We start from the raw sequence: 21056 nt of genomic DNA, 5'->3' as shown, positions 1-21056 counted from the left end.
CCATATCATTTCACAAGTATTCAGATGATATTTCTGTCACTTCTGTTTTGCAGTTTGGCTTAGTGCTTATTCCTAGTACCACATGCTCCTCTCACCTCACATACTGCAATGGTGATCCAGTGACACCTGAGGTCAAGTGGAGTGTCAAACTTGTCAGCAAGCTGTGATATTTCATGCTGGATGTTGCGTTGTAACAAAAACTGGGTCAATTTGTTTCAGTGGTGAGATTTTCTTGCTCATTGTATTTTACAATTCTTGCATTCTTTAGGTGTCAAGATTAAACGGTCACATATATACTATTGCAGAGTGTCATTTCCCATCATTTAACATTCAAACTTCTTCCTCCTATGTACTACAGTCATTTTGTTTTTGGTTTCCCAGATTAATCCTCTCTTTGATCACTATGCAGTGAGATGATTTTGCTTATGCGCAATGTAATTCGTGTCACTTAGCTGAGCAGTAAATATTACTGTTCCTTGCCATTTACTCTATGTATTGTAATGTTTGTATTACTAATGAGCTTCTCGATATATCCGCTGAGGTGTCCCAAATGTTTACGGAACAAAGTATGGCCTATGTAAATGCAAACTATTGTAGAGTTTTGCTGGGAATGGGAATATTTTGCAAACTTAATTGCATAGCTAAATGAGCCCAGTTTTCCCATCTGGCAGAAATGTTCTCCATGCATAGTAATGTCTGCAATTGTGCTATGGAAGTTGAATAAACAAAAGTGTTTGGGAGATTGCTCTTACTAAGATGGCCCTGGAGTTTTATAGGGGCTGGTGGCAGGGTAATTAGAAACACGCTTCCCCTCATCTGTGGTATATCTTTAGCTGTTGGAACACCATTGATCTCTTTTGAAATATTCTCTGCCGTTCTTCCCGGTTTGCGTCCTCTGTGCTCCTAGCACTGGGAATGTGTGTGCTTTTCTCGTTTCCTTGGAAACAAGAACTTATAAGTAAACATGGCTACAGTATTGGCATAGGACCATATATTTCCTATTGGTGGGCAGTGCGTTGGTTTAATAATGAATATTTATTTTAAAAAAAAACAATTTGCCACCACAGTAACATTGGCACTATGCCAGAAAAACATCTGAACAAAAATACTTTATTTACTCTTTCTAATGGTTCCATCAGCTTAAATAAAAAGACTTGCATTTTTTTTGACATGAAAGATGTATTTGCTTCTAAAATAAGGTGTATTAGGTAATAAATTGTCTAGCCTCCAGAGAGTGTCATGGTGTGCATAATAAGAGGTTATGTTCCAAATCTAGTGTCTGATCCAGCTGTTGGAATCAACTGCTTCTTAGATTACCATTCTATGTATTTTTGATAGCTCTTGTTTTTTTGTTGTTACAATATCAGAACATTTATATGAAATAATTGTGTATTTTAAACTGTATGGTCTTAGGACCTCAGACAGAAAGCAAACTGAATCTAGTAGTGTGTATAACAGTATTTGTGCAAGTTTATATAAAGTATCATTATAGTTTTAAGTGAGAAAAGCATTAGAGCTTCCACTAATTATGAAAAATACATTTGTTAATGTGTTTTCAATTGGCAATCTTAAAGTATAAAATAAACTTATGTAACTTATTTAGATTTATTATTACAGAGAAAATCGATGTAAAATCTAAAATAATTGCCCATTTGTAACAACACTTAGATGGATGCTGTCAATAAATTCATTAAACTTAGATAAAAATGAATTTAAATTTCTTCAAAAGAAAACTTGAAGTAGATTTTTATTTAATTTAAATTGGCTTCAACTGCTTTATTATTTATTATAAAACTTTGGACCTGATGCTGCAGTACAGTAAGTGTAATCATGCACACTTAGAGCATTTTTTCTGAATTCCCCTGTACAATTTTAAGAGAAAGTAACCCACTTATGTTAATTGATTAGATTAATACTTAATGACGAGAAGAATTTCGAACAAACCTATTAAGCATTCATATGCTATAGTATTCTGCAGCACAATTTCGGAACCATAATTTCTGTGAAACAGCCCCTTTTCCTTTTTTTAAAAAAAAATAAGCACAGCCAGAAACAGGAAATTGTCAGTGATTGAAGGGTTAAGCTGTGAAGACAATGAATGTACTGGTGAATTCAAACCTTCAAATACATCTGTATTTTAGAGTCACCCCAGGCAGCATATATGGCATCAGTGATGGAACATATTATAAGAGAAGCTTTTGTTCATAGATGTTTCTAGTAGAGAAGTGAAAATGTGAGTACAAAGAACACATGGTCTCAATGCCCACAACCACTTTTAGTACTGGGTTCGGTATGTTGAAAGGCCCTCACTCAATATATTATTTAACCTTGAATATTTATGAGTAATAGAATGCAGAAATATGTTTTGTTGAGCTATCTTTGTAAATATGGTCTAGAAGAAAATACTTTCATTTTAAAAAAATTGTTTTGCAGAATTCTACCTTGACAATTGAAGAATTTCATTCCAAGCTTCAAGAAGCTACGAATTTTCCTCTCCGACCTTTTGTTATACCGTTTCTAAAGGTATTTTCAACATTTTCCACTTATCTTGTAACCCTTGAGCCTTTTGTCCTTGCGTACAATTGGTATAGACAATGCTGTAACAGGTACTTTGTTGGTTAAACCCTTCTGTCACTAAAATATTATAATAGTACTTTTAGTTCAAAAGTGTCTCGTTGCTCTTAACACAGAATCATTTTTTAAGGTTCAGTGAAGGAATTTTTAGCAAAACTCAAAGTAATGTTTAATAAAGGGAAATAGTATCAGTGGAGGGATCCAGTTTATTCCAAGGATCCAAAATTCATATATGAATCTATAGCTAACTTCTGATATTATTTCTGAAATTATTTCTGAATCTGTAAAATCATTTCCTTAAACTGACAGATCAAATACATGCTTATACCAACAAGGGTTTCAAATCTATTCCCACCTTCTCCTTCAAAATACTGCAGGAATTTGGATGTCTATTTTGTTCCCCTTGCTATTGCCCCTAAATTATATCATCAGGAGTTCAGTGCACATAGCTGCTGTCATTAAAATCCCAAAGGGTCAACAGAAGAGTCTCTCCAACTAAACCACCAGCAGACAATGGCGAAACTCTACAGAGTGACCACAGGAATAAGCAGGCGCATAACAAATCAATGACAAATTTTAAGTACTACTTTTGAAATGTCTTCAATCACAAGTCTGACTTGTTGGAAGTATACTTTTGTATGTGTGTATTTTCTTGGTCAACTGGCATTCCTTTCCATGAACTGACATGTGAAATCAAAATGGACCAATTGGGATTTGCCTGTGCCGCAGTCAGACATTCGAAAATGTGAACATCTTTTTGAAAGCTTAAGGGTGTTTTAATTTTTTTTTAATAAAAAGCACATAATTGTTGCATGCTTTTGGCCAAGCAACTATAGAAGTGCTGTGTTTGAATTGCATCATGCAAATGCCATTTCCTTTGTGAATATTACTGACTTTTTCATCATGGAAACAACTCCCTTTAGGGTCAGGTTGACGGTGAAAAAAGCCAAAAAAGCATACAAGGACACTTCCAGAATCTTCCCTCACTGCTGTATGCCATATGGTTACCATATCATTTCATTGGGATCACTGGAATCAAAGATGCAACTTTTTTTCTAATTTTAGTGCCTTTCCTCAAAGGAGACATTAATGACAAAAACCATATGGTTGTGGGAACGTGGGCCTTAATAACTGCATTCAATCCCAGCTGTAACAATATGCATTAAAGTCTTGTTTTCATTAGGCTAATGTAAGCCACAGACTCTCGATTCTATTTCATGTTATGGAGAATCATTTACAGGAAAGATATTAGACACCATTATAATTACTTTCTCTGGTTCTGAGATTCCACCTCCCCCATTCCTTTCTGTTGTCACTTGGTGCAGCATTTAAATGGAATTAACTCTTCAAGTACTGACATTTAGTGGAGATTTTTAAAAATCATCTGCAAAAATGATTTTCCTGAGAATTTCAAATAATGCGTCTGATAAATGTATCAGATTCGTCGTATTACTGCATTCAAGGCAGCTGTTAAAATTTTGTTGTTAAAATTCGTAACACACTGAATATTTATAGTATTTTCTGCAGAATAGCTTGTGTAATACTCTCACACTTGTGCAAAAACTAGTAGAGTTTCTATTTGTACATTTAGGATAAGGGTTCACATGTAGAGTGTATGAATGTATCTCTTATTTTATATGGAGTACCTGCATATTTCATATGTGATCCTGAATCTAACTGAACCAGCTGCGCACAGCTTTGATGTGATTTGATCTACCACTGGGCTTCAGTGCCATAGCATGTATTTTAATAATACTGCTTGCATTTGCTATATTGCGCACGTCTATACCTTTCTGTTACCTCAAGATTTTGTTTATTCCATTTCCTCCTCTTGCATCCCAACCTAGAACCTCAATAAACTCCCATTTATCCAAAACACTGATGCTCACATTATGTTTTAAACTAAGTCCTGCTTGCCCATCATTTTCATTCTCACTGACCTACATTGACTTCCGTGCCAATCTAAAAATTCCTCAACACCCTCGCACTGTCTTATCTGGTGCAGTTTTATGCCCCTTTTGCACACATTGATCCTCTGACTCCGGCCTTTTGCTTTATATGCCATAACTTCAGGTCCACCATTGATGGCAGAACAAAGAGGTAAAGAGATGACTAAATAATGTAAAATTATTAAACCAGGGGCAGAATTTAATCCAGGCAACAGGGGTCCTGCCTGGAGAGCTGTGTCGCATCCTTTGGGGAAAGCCCACTTAAGCACTTAAATGGCCAACAGTGGGCCTTTCCCCATTATCAAGGGCCAGGAAATCCCGCAACCTGAGAGCTGCCAGCCTTTGATTGGTATTGTAGGGAGCACCACTGGTGGCAGCTGCTGGCAATGCACCCACCAGGGGCCCAGGGTAGGGTTTTGCTTTTTGGGCTCTCCACATATCAACTGCCCTGTCTGCGACTGGTTGACAACCAGCAGCGGTGGAATGAAGCCCTTAAGTGGGCATTAATTGCCTATTTAAGGGCCTCAATTGGCATTGGGGTAGGAAGGCCATCCATGAGCTTTCCCACCACCCCCCAAACCTAATTGGGAGGAAGGCTGCACATTGTAGCCCAATTGAATGAGAGGTAAGCAGGCAATGAAGACTTTATGGGTCTAGTTAAGAAATGGAAAAGAATTTAAGATTATCATGGAAGTTGTGTATAGGCCCCTGGCAGCAGTTGTGATGTGATAGATTGTATGATTGCAGAGATTAGACAAGCATGCAGCAAAGGCAGAGTGGTTTCATTGGGGAAATTTTAACTTTTATATAGATTGGGATAAGGAAACTAGCACATGTTAGAAAGTTAGTGAATTTTTTTTGTGTTCAGGATAACTTTCTGTAGCCATATCCCCTAGAACCAACAAGGGGGCATGCCATGTTAAATTTAGTAATGAATTAATAAGCCGTATATAGTTATCAGCGGTGGGATGAAGCCATGAATGTTTATTCAAGAGCAATCAGAACATTATTGAGTTCAATGCAGTGTTTGAAAGGGAGAAACTTGAAGCAGCTAACCAAGATTCTAGACTTGGTCAGGCTGACTTCAGTAGAACAAGACAGAGACTGTCCATAGTAAACTGGGTAGAATGAGAGAAGATCCTTCAGTGGTGTTCAAAAAGTATTTTAATGTTATAGAGAAATAGTTTATATCCCTAAGGAGCAAGAGCTTTATTTGCCAGATAGACAGTCGTGGACAACTATAGAGCTAAAAGACAAAATAAAACAAAGAACACACAAAAAAGGCAACAAAAAAAAAAGATCCTGGTGAATGGCAAAGAGAAAGAATAGCAAAGGGTGACAAACAGATTGTAAAAGCCTCAAAATGGGAGTGTGAAAAGAAACTTCGAATGGAAGTCCAATTACATACAAATTTTTACAATTGCATTGGGGAAATGATGGTCAGGAGCTGTGTGGGTTACTTAAAATCCTTTACTGGTGATAATGGCCAGGATTTTCCCGTTGGCGATTTGGGGGCAGGGCCCACTCGCCGACGGGAAAATGACGTCGGGAGGAACCCCCGACGTCATCCCGGTCCCTTTAAATTTTTAGGAAGGCGGGTGGACAGCGAAATCAGCTGTTTGCCTGCCAACCTGTCAATGGCAAATTAAGGCCATTGACAGGCTAATTAAGATAATTAAAGACCTGCCCGTCCAACCTCAAGGCTGGTGGGCAGGCCAGGAGCCCCAGCGGGCTTCTGATAATACATGAAACCTCATCCACTGGCGGGATGAGGTTTCATGTCCGTTTTTAAAAAGTTTAATAAAGTTTATGTCGTTTTTGTTAACATGTCCCATCTCGTGTGACATTGTCATGTGAGGGGGACATGTTAATAATATTTTTATTTTTCTATTTTTTCAGTTTTTTACACTGTCACTAATCTCCCTGAGACAGCACTTTGTCTCAGGGACCAGTGTGCTCTTTCGCATAGCGCTTCCTGTCGGGCAGGCTGCTGGGCGGGCCTTAATTGGCCCACCTACTCAAAATGGCAGTGGGCCCGCACGCCCACCAAGGGCAGAATTCTGCCCAATTTCTCTGAAAATAAGGAAATGGTGAGCATGTTGATTAATTACTTTGCAACGGTATTTTCAGGCAAGTTAGCTGAACATTTGTTGTCAGAAAATTGCTGGAGTCTATAATTATCGATAGTGACTGAACGCCTTGGACATCTTCAGCTGATCAGAGAAAGCCAGCATTGATTTGTAAAGGGTAGGTCATGCCTGATGAATCTGACTGAATTTTTTGAAGAAGTGTCTAAAGTAGTGGACAAGGCAATGCCTATGGCTGAAATGCCAGAAGGCAATTCATATGGAAGAATTTTCAGGTTGGCGAGCGGGGACGGGGCCCGCTCGCCGACGCGTAAAATGACGTGCGGTGACGTCGGGCAAGTGTCCCAACGTCACCACGCGTTATTTAGATTTTCATTTTGGTGGGCGCGCAGCCAACTCGGCTGCACGCCTGCCAAACTGTCAAAGGCCATTTAAATAGTCATTAAAACAATTAACAGGGCTGCCCATCCAACCTTAAGGTTGGCAGGCAGGCGAAGAGCCCAGGCAGCCTTTGCATTTTTCATGGAACCTCATCCACGGGCGGGATGAGGTTTCATTAATTAAATAACATTTTTTATCAAAATTCATGAACATGTCCCAGCTCATGTGACACTGTCACATGAGAGGACATGTCTTAAAATATTTCCTTTATTTAAGTTTTTAAACCTTAAACTTCTGTGCCTCAGAGAGATATCTGCGCTCTTTAGCACGTAGGTCCCCACTTGGGGTTCCCCCCACCCCCGCACAGCGCTTCCGGGCGCACGTCACGCTAGGCGGGCCTTAATTGGCCCGCCTACGTAAAATGGCGGTGCGGCCTCATTTGGGGGCGCCGATCATGTTCACGCCCGCCTCCGCACAACCCCCCCAACAGGGGGTAATTTCTGCCCATAAAGTTCCTCATAAGAAACTTTAGCTAAAGTTGACTCACATGGAATTGAAGGCTGATTATTAACTTGGTTAGAAAATTTGTTGACCAGCATTTGACAGTGAGTATGGATAATAGGCAGATACTCTCATTGGCAGAATGTGATTAGTGCTGTTCCACAGAATCTGTACTACAGTCGCAATTACTTAAAAGTATTTATTGACGATTTAGATGATGGGATAAAAAGCCACATATCTAAATTTGCTGATGGCACAAAGATAACATTGCAGATGGATGTGCAAGATTACAAAGAAATATTGAGAGATTGAATGAATGGGAAAAACAGTGGGAAATGGTTTTCGATATAGGCAAATGTGAGGTCATCCACTTTTAGCCTAAAAAGTCCAGAACATGGTACTTTTTAAATGGTGAAAAGTTAGAAACAGTGGAGATCCAAAGAAACTTGGGGATCCAGGTATATTGTGTATTAAAATGTCATGCACAGGAACAGAAAATAATCAAAAAGCTAATGAAATGCTGGCCTTTATATCAAGAGGACAAGAATACAAGGGGGTCAAAGTCATGCTTCAGCTATACAAAAGTTTACAGAGGATAGATTGTAGGAGATCAGCCAGGGGTGTATTGGAATAGTCACACCTAGAGGACAGGAAGGCATGTCCCCATTTGGACCGGACCTGGAGTACTGTGAGCAGTTCTGGGCACCATGCCTTAAGAAGGATATATTGACCTTGGGGGGAACGCAGCGTAGATTAACCAGTTTGATATTTGGGCTCCATGGATTAATTTATGAGAAGAGATTGCACAAACTAGAGTTGCATTCCCTGGAAATTAGAAGATAAAGGAGTGGTTTAATCAAAGCTTTTAAGGTATTAAGGGGAACAAATAGGGTTGATAAGACATTAACTATTTCTGCTGGTTGGGAAGTTGAGGACTAGGGAGCATAGTCCAAAAATTAGAGCCAGGCCTTTTAGGAGCATATTTGGAAAACACTTCCACACGCTAAGAGTGGCAGAAGTTAACTCTCTTCCACAAATTATAATTGATGCTAGAACAATTATGAAATTTAAAACTGAGTTTGATAGATTCTTGTTCACCAAATGTATTAAGGAGTATGAGGCAAAGGCACTTATATGGATTTAGATTATACGTCAACCATGATCTCATTGGAAGGCAGAGCAGGCTCAAAGGGCTAAATGGCCTACTCCTGTTTGATGTTCCTGTGCATTTATATGGCACCTTTCACAACTTGGGACATCCCAAAATTTTTTTTTTTTTTTTTTTGCTATAGTCACAGTTGCTATGTAGGAAATGCAGAAGCCAATTTGCATATAGCAAAGCCCCACAAACAGAAATATGGGGCAGGTTTTTCCGGTCGGCGAGCGGGGACGGGGCCCTCTTGCCGATGCATCAAATGATGCGGAGATACGTCAGGCGTGTGTCCCAACATGACCCCGCGTCATTTAGACTTTCAGTTCAGCGGGTGCGCAGCTGAATCGGCTACACGCCCGCCAAGCTGTCAACGGCCTATTAAGTCCATTAAAAAAACAAATTAACTTGATAGTTGGACCTCCCCGTCCAACCTTAGGGTCAGTGGGCAGGCCGGGAGCCCATGCAGGCCTTGGAGAAAGCATGAAACCTCATCCACGGGTGGGATGAGGTTTCATGAGGGCTTTTAAATGTTTATCAAATGTTTAAATAAAAGTTAAGGACATGTCCCAACTCATGTGACAGTGTCACATGAGGGAACATGTCAGAGAAATTTTTAAATTACCTTTCTGTCAACTTTGAATCTGAGCCGATCTCCCTGAGGCAGTACTTGGCCTCAGAGAGATCTGTGCGTGCGCAACTCCCAGCTGAGGGAATCCCCCCTCCGTCTGCACAGGGAGTGTATAGTGCTTCCTGCTGGATGTCATGCTGGGTGGGCCTTAATTGGCCCACCCATGTAAAAAGGCAGCCCCCTCCCCCACCGACCGCACTCTTTCTCTCTCCCCCCACCACCCCATAAGTTGCGACATAGGCTGCAGAGTTTTGGATGACCTCAACTTTACGGAGGGTAGATTGTAGGAGACCAGCCAGGGGTGCATTGGAATAGTCACAACTAGAGGTAAGGAAGGTATGAAAAGGTTTTAGTAGCAGACTTGAATTCATACATTACTGCTTGAAATCTTCCAGTGCATACTTATGTTTATTATGACTTTATAATACTGGATACAAATAGTCATTTGGTAGTACAGAATTTGAGTATTGCTGAAAAAAGAGACATGCTTTTTGTCTTACATTCATCAGGACACTATGCAAGAATACCAATATAAGGGAAAAACAACAATTTATACTGTATGTGAAGATAGTGCTGATTAGTTGGCAAGCAGACTCTGTTTGGTAGAGGCATTGCCATGGAGAATACACCAGTGATGGTGACTGACAGTTAACTAGAGTTGTATTCCCTGGAATTTAGAAGGTAAAGCAGTGGTTTGATGAAAGTTTTCAAGGTGCTAAGGGGAACAAATAGGGTTGATAAGAGACGAACTATTCCTGCTGGTTGGGAAGTCTAGAACTAGGGGCATAGTCTATAAATTAGAGCCAGACCCTTTAGGATTGTACCTGTTTCAACAAAGCAAAATAAGTAACTGCCATTCACTGACTCATTCCTCAGGACAATGCATTGACCAATCAGGGTCAAGCTGCCTAGTTTAAATTTTAAACAATGCTTGGCAGTTAACTGTCAGTCACCATCACTGGTGTATTCTCCATTGCAACACCTCTACCAATCAGAATCCACTTGGCAACTAATCAGCACTCCCTTCACACACAGTATAAATTGTTGTTTTTCCCTTATATTGGTACTCTTGCGAAGTGCCCTGATGAGTGCAAGACAAAAGGCTTTGACATGTCTCTCTTTTTCAGCAACACTTGATGCTTTATAAACATACCTGTATACCATTCTTTAATAAATTTTGAATGGCTTTCCTTTCAGAAGCTTTATTGCTTCTGAAAGTCCATCAGTCCACTCTCGATCATCAGTAAAGTAATGGAAGGGGTCATCAACAGTGCTATCAAGCAGCACTTGCTTAGCAATAACCTGCTCACTAATGCCCAGTTTGGGTCCTGCCAGGGCCACTCAGCTCCTGACCTCATTACAGCCTTGATTCAAGTATGGACAAAAGAGCTGAACTCTTGAGGTAAGATGAGAGTAACTGCCCTTGACATCAAGGCAGCATTTGACCAAGTGTGGCATCAAGGACCCTTAGCAAAACTGGAGTCAGTGGGAATCAGGGGGGAAACTCTCTGCTGGTTGGAGTCATACCTAGCACAAAGGAAGATGGTTGTGGTTGTTGGAGGTCAGTCATCTCAGCTCCAGGACATCACTGCAGGAGTTCCTCAGGGTAGCGTCCTCATTCTAACCATCTTCAGCTGCTTCATAAGGTCAGAACTGGGGACATTTGCTGCTGATTAGCACCATTTGCGACTCAGGTACTGAAGCAGTCAATGTCCAAATGCAGCAAGACCTGTACAAAATCCAGGCTTGGGCTGACAAGTGGCAAGTAACATTCGTGCCAGGCAATGACCATCTTCAACAAGAGAGAATCTAACCATTGCCCTTTGATGTTCAATGGTATTACTATCACTGAATTCCCCCACTATCTACATCCTGGGTGTTACCATTGACCAGAAACTGAACTGGACTAGCCAAATAAATACTGTAGCTACAAGAGCAGGTCAGAGGCTAGGAATCGTGCAACCAGTAACTAACCTCTTGACACCACCATCTACAAGGCACAAGTCAGGAGTGTGATGGAATACTCTCCACTTGCCTGGATGAGTGCAGCTCCCACAACATTCAAGAAGCTTGGCACTCTCCAGGAGAAAGCAGCGTGCTTGATTGGCACCATATCCACAACCATTCACTCCCTCCACTACCAATGCACAGTAGCAGCAGTGTGTACCATCTACAAATGCACTGCAGGAATTCGCCAAGGCTTCTTCAACAGCACCTTCCAAACTTACCATCCCGACTTGGAAATATATCATCGCTCCTTCACTGTCACTGGGTCAAAATCATGGAACTCCCTTCCTAACAGCATTGCGGGTGTACCTACACCACATGGACTCCAGCAGTTCGAGAAGGCAGCTCACCACCACCTTCTCAAGGGCAACTAGGGAAGGTCAATAAATGCTGGCCTAGCCAGCGACGCCTACATCCCGTGAATGAATTTTTTTTTTAAACGTATAATTACGAGGGCACCATTGTCTGAAAGGCTATTAATTATGCAAGCCTAGGCAGGGAATTATAGAAGCTCTTGACCACAGAGCTTTGCAGACTAGCCCAATCCTCTACCATCTGGCGTCCTGGTTATCATGAATCGTGGTGACTTTCCTTCTCCTTAAATCAGTAGTGTTGACCACTTCTACAGTACCTTGAGCTCCAATCAGTCCAAAACTAATTAGAAGAGCCATTCTTCAGTCAATCTTATTTGATCCACCCAAGAGGATTTACCCTCTGCCTCTTTGCGGCACTTAATTATTACTTCAGTTATTCCAGAATTGGACACAGTCCTGAAGATGTAATCTAACCAGGGGGGTGCTATACAGTTTGCAAAAAGCTTCCTTTGACCTATATCCTGCTGCTTTAGCTATGTAGTTTAACATTACATTGACTTTGTTAATTGCTGTTCTGATTGAATCTGCTGAACATCTGAACATCTAGTACTTGAAAACTAAAGTGTGTTTCAACTTCATACTTGGCTATTTCAACCTAATCTGTTGGGTCTACATGTTGCTCATTATCCTTTTCTGTGTACAATATCTTTCAATTTTCTGCATTCAAATGTATTTGTGATTGTTCTGCCTGTTATTATACGTTTTGCTAAACTCACGTTGAAATTCCTGAGCTACCTCCTCTGGTTCCACTCTCCCCTTTGGTATCATCTGCACGTTTGATCAATTTCTGAATCCAAATCAATGATCCAAATTGAAAACCGTGATCCGACTACAGCTCGCCGCTTAATTCCTACCTCTCCACCCTGACTTAACTCTTCCACTAAGTATCTATTGTTTCGATACTTCAGCCAATTTCTTATCCATTATCTATTCCTAAATTTTTACCCTGGATGTTGGAACTGTCTTTTGGAATTCTATATGTATTATATCGTAGGACTTGTCACAGTCTTGTCATTTCCTCAATGAAGTCGCACACTGCGGGTCTCATTGCTTTTATTATTGTACATATAATCCTCAAGTTTGCTCCTCATCATTGATTCAGTTATTTTGCCTGATAATGATATAACACTATTCGATGTTTGGTTTCAGGTGCCTGTGTTGATGCCCATTTTGAACTGGATTTTCCAATTCCCTCTGAACTGTGCACTGTGTTAACCTTTTAGAAATTGGTCCTTTTGAAGTTGGTGGCCCCAGCAAGGCCATATTTACTGTTCATCCATAGAATGAAGTTCTGGGTCGTTTTAAGCGACTGCAGTCCATGTGTGTGTTCACACAGTGGTGTTAAATAGGGATATTTGATATTGATATTGACCCAGCAGTGATGAGAGATTGTGATATGTCCAGATCAGGATTGCACGTGGCTTGGAAGTGTTGTTCCCTGGCATTGTTGCTCTTATTCTCCTTGGCAGCAAAGCTCATGAGGCTGGACAGTACTGTTTAAAGTAAAGTTGACAAGTTGTTGCCTTGTGTTGTGTAGATAGTATATACTGAATCCACAGTATGCTTTAGGTATGGTGGAGTTGGATATTGAGTTCAGAGTCAAGGGTGCAGATCAAAAGCTAACTCTATCTCAAATGATAATGTTTTTTGATATTGATATGGCTATGCCCATCCAGTCGAGTGGTATTTCATCACACTCATGAGTTGAGCCTTTGAGGTGTCAGAAGGTGATCCATTATCAGTGAGTATCCAGACACTGCTTTCCTCTTTTAGGCAAGGTGTTGCTTTGGCTAGTCAGTCCAATTAAAGTTCTGGTCAGTAGTGAGCCCAGGGGATATTTGTGGTGAGCAACTTAATGGTAATGATATTACTGTAGATCAGTGAGATTGTTGGGCCATTCCTTGCTGATTATCATTGCCTGGCACTTGTGTAGTACCAATGTTGCCTGTTGCATGTCAGCCCAAACTTAGCTGGTGTCTGAGCACTGCTACGGACTTGCATAGGCTGCTTCAACATCTGAAGAGTTGTGGGTGAAGCTGAACACTTGAGTCATCAGAAAACAGCCCTTTTCTTCATCTTATGAGAGAGGATGCTTATTGATGAAGCAGTTGAAGACTGTTGAACCAAGGGCACTATCCTGAGGAACTCTGGCAGTAATATCCTAGGGCAGTAGTGATCATCTTCCTGAGTATCGGGTATGACTTCAGCCATATCCTTGCACTGAACTCTTGTGTCTATGCCTATACCATGCCTTATGATGAGGCCTGATGCGCAGTGGCTCTGGTGGAATCCAAGTTGAAGATTAAATGTGATGTGGCTAGGAGATTTATAGAGGAGCCTGGGATGTTAGCTGAGAGAACTGACTGAATGCAACCATGGCAATGTGCTGCAGGACTAATTTCTGAGACAGCTCTTGTAACCTGGGCCTGGGAACCAATTCTCCTTTGTTGGTGATGAGAATTCTGTAGGGTCACCTGGGCTGGGATTACTTGATTCTTGTTCTGATCTGATGCCTGGGTCAGTGCCAGTAGAGAATTCAATATTCCAATATTATTTGTTTTAGAATTGTGGCTCACTAGGCCATCTCAGAAGGCATTAAAAGTCAACCACATCACGTAGGATGTGTATGTGAAACTTTCTTTTATACCAAACTATCAAGGATCTCACAATTTTCCTTTTGTATGCTAAATCGTTGATTTTGTGTACTTTAGTTGAACCTGTAGTTAAGAGTACATGGACTGATCAGTGTTGAAAGGTTATAAATACGTGTTTCTCCTATTTTGCTAATCAGATTGGTGCTGGCAACTTCCTACCAGTACCATCACCATGACAACCATTTTGGTTATTCCAGATCTAGTTGAACGATGTTTCCATGCTGGAGTGACATTGCCCTTTTTCATAATTGTATGGCTGCAGAGCTCCCAGTGTGGAATTGCAGCCAAATGTAACCTATGCTTTACAACACGATGCTACAGCAAGCCATGCTGACTAGCATCCCGTCGCTATGAAATGCCTGTCCAAAAATGTAGCTTCAAGGGCAGCAAATAACTCATTGTGTTGTCAAGCCACTTTTGTTATTTGCTTATTCATCCATCTATAAGGTCAGCAGGGTCCTAGCCGTTCTCCCATGTGACTGCGCCGACTGTTATATTGTTTTTTGTGTCATTCTTCTTGCAGGCCAACCTGCCCCTGCTGCAGAGGGAGCTACTTCACTGCGCACGCTTGGCCAAGCAGAACCCAGCACAGTACCTCGCACAGCATGAGCAGCTGCTGCTGGATGCCAGCACCACCTCACCCGTCGACTCCTCCGAGCTGCTGCTTGATGTTAATGAAAATGGGAAAAGGCGAACTCCAGACAGGTGAGACAAATGGCAGTAATTTATCAACAGAATGGTTTCTTTTAGAGCCGAGATGTATCTGTGCAGATGCATCATCGGGGCAAAAAAAGCACGCAAGTGATTGCTGACTTGTCCGTTTTTCTTTCTTAAATTGCAACATCTTGCTGTCAACTGTGGAAATTCTGAGTCAGGAAGGTTTTTTTTTTCGCCTTCCTTCTTTGTTGAGTTAATTAATGAACCCATGGTACTGTGTTTAATCCTGTCTCTAATCTTTTTATGATGGCAAGAGATGAGTAACTTGAAAACTGCTGGTTTAAGGGAAACAACTGACAGTTTTGCTGCTTTTCTTCCTGCATATGGTTAGCTATGGATGAGTAGCTGCAGTGAGGTTGAGTCCATTAAAATAGCTCATTAAAAAGATCATTCTGTTTCTCCATTAGCATAGGGATGCAGTAGTTGTACCTGACAAAATTTGACTTCAACATGTAAGAGTAAATATCGTGTCTACTTGAAATAGAATTTAGCGATTATTGTAGTTAGGAGAGTTTCATACTAACAAAGGAATGTTTTTTCAGGTTATTATTTAAGTTTTACATTATAGCAGCTAGACATTTGTCATGTATTTATATTTGAACGTCTTACATATTTTGCAGAACCAAAGAGAATGGCTACGATCGTGAGCCTTTGCACTCAGAGCATCCGAGCAAGCGGCCCTGCACTATAAGCCCCAACCAACGGTTTAGTCCAAATAATGGGTTATCCTACCAGCCCAACGGCCTGCCTCACCCAACACCACCTCCACCTCAGCACTACCGTCTGGATGATATGGCCATGGCTCACCACTACAGGGATTCATACAGACATCCCAACCACAGAGACCTCAGGGACAGGAACAGACCTCTCGGTGAGTGGATTTCTGTCAATTTGTGCAAAAACTTATAAAATAACCGTTCTATTTTCTTGATTTATTGTCAGATGAACTGCCAAAGGCACAATAATGTACTAGATACCTAAAAGGATGAGTCGTGTTGAGATGATATACGTTTATTATTACTAGTGAACTTTGCAAGTGCAATGGGCCAAGGCTTGCCTATAGACATTTGTGGTAAACTGGTGTGTTTGCTGAAGGATGGATGTGTCACTTTTATGTTAGTGATGAGAATTGCAGGGATGGTGATGAGTTACTTGATGGATAATATAAAAAATGGCATGTTTTCCAGCAGAATAGCTTTGGAAGTCTGAAATTATTTTCCACTGTTGGCAGGGATGCATGGCACCCGTCAAGAAGAAGTGATTGATCATAGACTAACGGATAGGGAATGGGCAGAGGAGTGGAAGCACCTTGATCATGTAAGAAAATAAATCAATTTATGGAAAAGCTAACCTGAAGGGAAACAACTGCAATTTTATATTTACACAACAGATATTTTGTGTGTTTGTTCTTTAAAGTCTGAATGATTTATATAATTCAGTGCTATTTATACTTTGAGTTAAATGGAGGAAATTTGTGTCCTGTACAAATAATAATATTTTGTAAATATGTAACATATAGAATTCTTTAAACTAACTTGTCACTGTCTAATTATTAAAGGTTGCATCTCCTTCCATCATGCACTGTAAGTGTATTTAAATCCGTTAGAGCTTGAATGAGTTTCAGTTTCTAAGCTAGGGACAGTAATGGTATGATTAACATTTAATAACTGTGGATGTTGTTCTATGTGACTTTATTATGTGTAAAAGTATGTGATCAGATTTAGTGGCTCACTACTGTACACGGATATATTGTTTCAGCTTTTAAACTGCATCATGGACATGGTAGAGAAGACGAGGCGGTCACTTACGGTCCTTCGGCGATGCCAGGAAGCTGACCGTGAGGAGCTTAATTACTGGATCAGGCGGTACAGTGATGCAGAGGATATAAAAAAAGGTAGTGGCAGCAGCAGCCATTCCAGACAACAGAGTCCTGTGAATACAGATCCTGCCCAACTAGGTAACAGTCATTAGGTACCATAACCTACTCTTTAATTTGGTGGAGTAAAGCTTATGATGCTGCCGTTACACTGTAAATCTGGTACCAACTTCACATCAATGTAAATTATGCATTAATTTCATGGTGTAACAGTTCCAAATCGATAATCGGTGCACCTAAACTGTCTTGTTCATCCAGTGGATGTTCTGGCGCTATAGTTGCTTTGTGTTGGTTCCATAAAACAGCTGGTGCTATCATTGGACTTTGGATATGCAACCTTTTCGCCTCTCCACTCAACCATCCTTCTGCTTCTGCTTTAGGCTCATAGACATGTGACATTTGACAGATCAAAACGTTTGCAGTCATGTGAAGCAGCTGCACACACTGGATCCTCCAGTTTCCTCTGAACTTGATGACTGATGTACATATCTTTGCTGGTCAGAGTATCAGAAAATTGGAGGAATCTATTGCTCGTTAGTGTAACTGCTGACATGAGTGAGTCGGTGCCATTTAATGTGTCTCATTCTTAACTGGTTCCCTGAGGTATGACAATGAAATAAAATAATTTATTGCTTGCCATGCGCCACTCTCCCATTTGTCTTGTGAAGTTTCCAACACTGCACCTAGCACTGGAGGGAGTCATCTATTGAAAAAACATCCGTGAAGTTATCCAGAAGTGGCTTTGCTCACATTGCTTTTTTTTTTTGCAGATTCCCATCGGGAGTTCCTTCACAGACCATCTGGCCACCTGCCAGAGGAAATATGGAAAAAAGCTGGTAAATGTTATTATGGAAAGCAGGGTGGGAGGAAAAGTGTGTGTTGTGTGTGTGTGTTAGTTATATATGGATCTCAGTCATTTTACAGCATGGTGCACTCTTATTCAGTCTCCATGTTAAATAAAAATTACTGGGCCCTTACTACTTTAAGGAAGCCATGGCTTGAGGTCATATGAGACAGTTATGAGATTTTCTTTTAATAAAAATATGTGAGATTGCCTGTTTTTCTCTTGTCAGAGCTTGGTAGCAAAATTATGGGGTCGTATGGTTCTGAAACCTGGGGTGGTATTTAATGGGGACGCCGGATTCTCACCTGCTGGCTAGAGAGCCAGCAAGAGCCACACACACCTTTTTTCAAGAATGCCCACCACATAAAGTAACAAGCAGGGCTTTAACTGAGCAGTAGTGTGCCTTCCCAGGGAAAAGGATCCTGGGAGCAGAAGCCCCGCCCACTGAGAGCTGACAGCCATTCAGAGGCTGGCAACTCTTCATTGTTCAGCAGCAAGGGAGGAGTGGCTGTTGCCAGTAATGCACCCACCCAAGGTCCAGAATTGCCGATGGACCCAGGCGCAGGTGAGTGACCATGGGAGGTGTGTCGGCAGCAAGGGCAGGAGATGTGGCTCTCAGCAGGCCTCCCAGTTCCTGACATCGGGTCCTTTGATCAGGCATCGAGTGCTTTTGAACGAGAGACCCTCCCCCTGAAAGCTTGCAAGCTACCCAAGGGGGTTTAATTTTTGGGTTTCCCACATGGCAAGTCCACTGCTGGGTGAATACCACCAGCAACGGGATGAGGCCCTTAAGTGAGCATTAATTGCCCACTTCAGGGCCTCAGTTGGTGGCAGGGCAAGTATGCTGTCCAGGGGCCTTCCCACCATGGACTTAATTGGAGCTGAAGCAAGAAGGTGGTCCCCACCCACCACCCTCTGACCCAGTTAAATGCTGCTCCAGCAACCAAACGAGCTACAGAGAGGGCATTAAATTCTGCCCCGATTTCTGAAAATCCTGCTTGAATGAGAGAGTAGTATTTTGCTGTTTTTTTTTATATAATAGAAAAGGAATGTATGCCCATGATTTTACCCCATTGCACTGTGTAGCTGACCCTAGGCCATATCCTCAGTTTGTTACTTTGTTAGCAGAAGTTAATTTCTTTGATCTCTGTCATGCTAGCAAAAAGTTTGAATCAGCATTTTATAAACTAACAAATGTAAATGGTCTTAACAACAACTTACATTTATGTAGCCCCTTTTAACATAATAAAACATCCTAAGGTGCTTCAGAGTTATGAAGTGAAATTGGACACCAAGCCACAGAAGGTCATATTGAGGTAGTTGGCCAAACGTTGGTCAAAGAGGTAGATTTAAAGGCAGATAGAGAGGTTTAGGGAGGGAATTAAAAAGCTTACGGCCGAGGCAGCTGAACGTGCAGCCACCAGTGGCCCAATAATTAAAATTGGGTTGTTCAGAAGCCAGAATTAAATGAGTGCTGACGGGTGAATGGGACTTGGTGCAAGCAAGGACACGGAGCAACATTTTGATGACCTCAAGTTTATGGAGGGTAGAATGTGGGAGGCCAGGCAGGAGTCCTTTAGATTGGTTCAAATCTAAAGGCAGCAAAGACCTGAATGAGGGATTCAACAATGGAGCTGAGACAGGGGTGAAGTTGGGCGATATTACTGAGGTGGAAATAGGAAGTCTTAGTGATGGTATGAATATGTGATCAGGAGCTCATCTCAGGATGCAAACAGTCTGAATCAGTTTCAATTACCAGATTCAATCTCAGGCAGCTGCAAGGGAGAGGGATTGAGTTGATAGCTGGAGAGTAGAGTTTGTAGGAGGGAATAAAGATAAAGACAATTCAGTCTTCTCAATGTTTAGTTAGAGGAAATTTCTGCTCATCCAGTATTAGGTGTCAGATGAGGAGTGATCATTTAGCAACAGTGGAGAAGTCACTAGAGGTGGTCGTGAGGTAGAGCTGACTGGTGTCAGTGTACATGTGAAAACTAAGGCTGTGAATGTCACCAAGGAGAAGCATGTAGATGGGATATGGGAGGGGGCCAAGGATACATTTTTGGGGGCAAAGTTATCAGAGTGGGATCAGGAAGAGAAGCAATTGCAAGTGATTCTCTAGCAACAGTTGGATCAGAATGGAACCAGGCGAGTGCAGTCCCAGCCAGCTGTCTATCAGTGGCAGGGCAATGGAGGAGGATGGTGTGATCAACCATGTCAAAAAGGCTGCAGACAGGTCGAGAAGGATGAGGAAGGACTGTTTCTCTTTGTCACAATCACATTTATAACTTTAACAAGAGCAGTTTCAGTACTGTGGCATGAGTGGAAATCTGGCTTGAAGGATTCAAACATGGAGTTCCAGGAAAGATGGACATAGATTTGGGAGGCAAAGGCACGTTCAAGGACTTGGCACAGTAAAGTGAGATTGGAGATGGGGTGCAAGGTTGTAATGATGCAGGGATCAAGAGTTGTTTGTTTTTGAGGAGAAGTGATGATGGCAAATTTAAGGGATATAGAATTACAGGTGCTGGGCTCAAAGTGGAAATTTTATCAAATTTGTTTGAGCTTCTTGAGTTTAATTTGTAATTTTAAACTTAAAAGTCTGTTTTCTTTTTAGCAACACCATCTTGAATTGTAGCCTATTAAGATTGGGCTTATCCTAGTCCACTACTCTGTAAAGGCATTGTAACTTACAGTTGACTGCAATGATACCAGTCTCTGTGATTTTACACTGTTGCAGAGATACCCCCAGATGTGCAAATTGTTTCTGATTTGGCAAAAGTGACTAACTCATCTGCTTGAAGACAATCGTTGGTGCCCAGAATGTTAAAAATTGTGTCACTGTGGTGAAAAGAGGGTTTGGCCCAGAGGTGGTCTATCTCTAGGTGCTATACAAGATTGATTATGAATAGGGAACTTCTAGAAAACATCTTTAAAAGTGGACTAGCCATCTCACATCCTGTTTCAGCTCATTGGGTCAGGGAGAGATCGAGAGGCCATGTCTCCATATTGCACGCAACTTTCCTCTTTATCGGTCACAGGTTGAGGAACTTACATGAGGAGCAGCTGCCCTAATATGTTGTGAATTTCCTTCTGCAATACTAAGGAGTGTTTTTCTTGATCATCTAAGGGTCCTAATGAGCGAGGAGGTACAGAACATCCTATTTGTTAGTGTCACTAAAAGGATGTCACTCAGAAAAGTTTGTTATATTGTAGTGCCCCAAAATATGGGAGGCTTTCCTGGTGGAAGTATTCATTTGGAAAGTTTAACTTGGCTGTCAGATAAACTTGGTGGCCCAAGTAATGATACTTCC

General features: G+C 41.3%; 1 protein-coding gene across 9 annotated transcripts in view; it reads left to right on the top strand.

Moving 5' to 3' along the window:
• Window positions 1-21056, top strand: part of runx1t1 (RUNX1 partner transcriptional co-repressor 1) — an 87740-nt gene that overhangs the window by 43406 nt on the left and 23278 nt on the right. For all 9 annotated transcript variants that reach the window (XM_078540737.1, XM_078540734.1, XM_078540739.1 and 6 more), the window contains exons 4-9: window positions 2434-2523; window positions 14832-15013; window positions 15646-15896; window positions 16257-16342; window positions 16784-16982; window positions 17672-17737. In XM_078540737.1, the coding sequence (XP_078396863.1) occupies window positions 2434-2523; window positions 14832-15013; window positions 15646-15896; window positions 16257-16342; window positions 16784-16982; window positions 17672-17737 (874 nt within the window). The remainder of the gene's footprint in view (window positions 1-2433; window positions 2524-14831; window positions 15014-15645; window positions 15897-16256; window positions 16343-16783; window positions 16983-17671; window positions 17738-21056) is intronic.

This window comes from Cetorhinus maximus, chromosome 4 (genome assembly GCF_964194155.1).
Source record: "Cetorhinus maximus chromosome 4, sCetMax3.hap1.1, whole genome shotgun sequence".
In the NCBI taxonomy this organism is placed as follows: domain Eukaryota; kingdom Metazoa; phylum Chordata; class Chondrichthyes; order Lamniformes; family Cetorhinidae; genus Cetorhinus; species Cetorhinus maximus.
The sequence above is the reverse complement of the archived record's forward strand: the minus strand, read 5'-3'. Positions and strand labels throughout refer to the sequence as shown.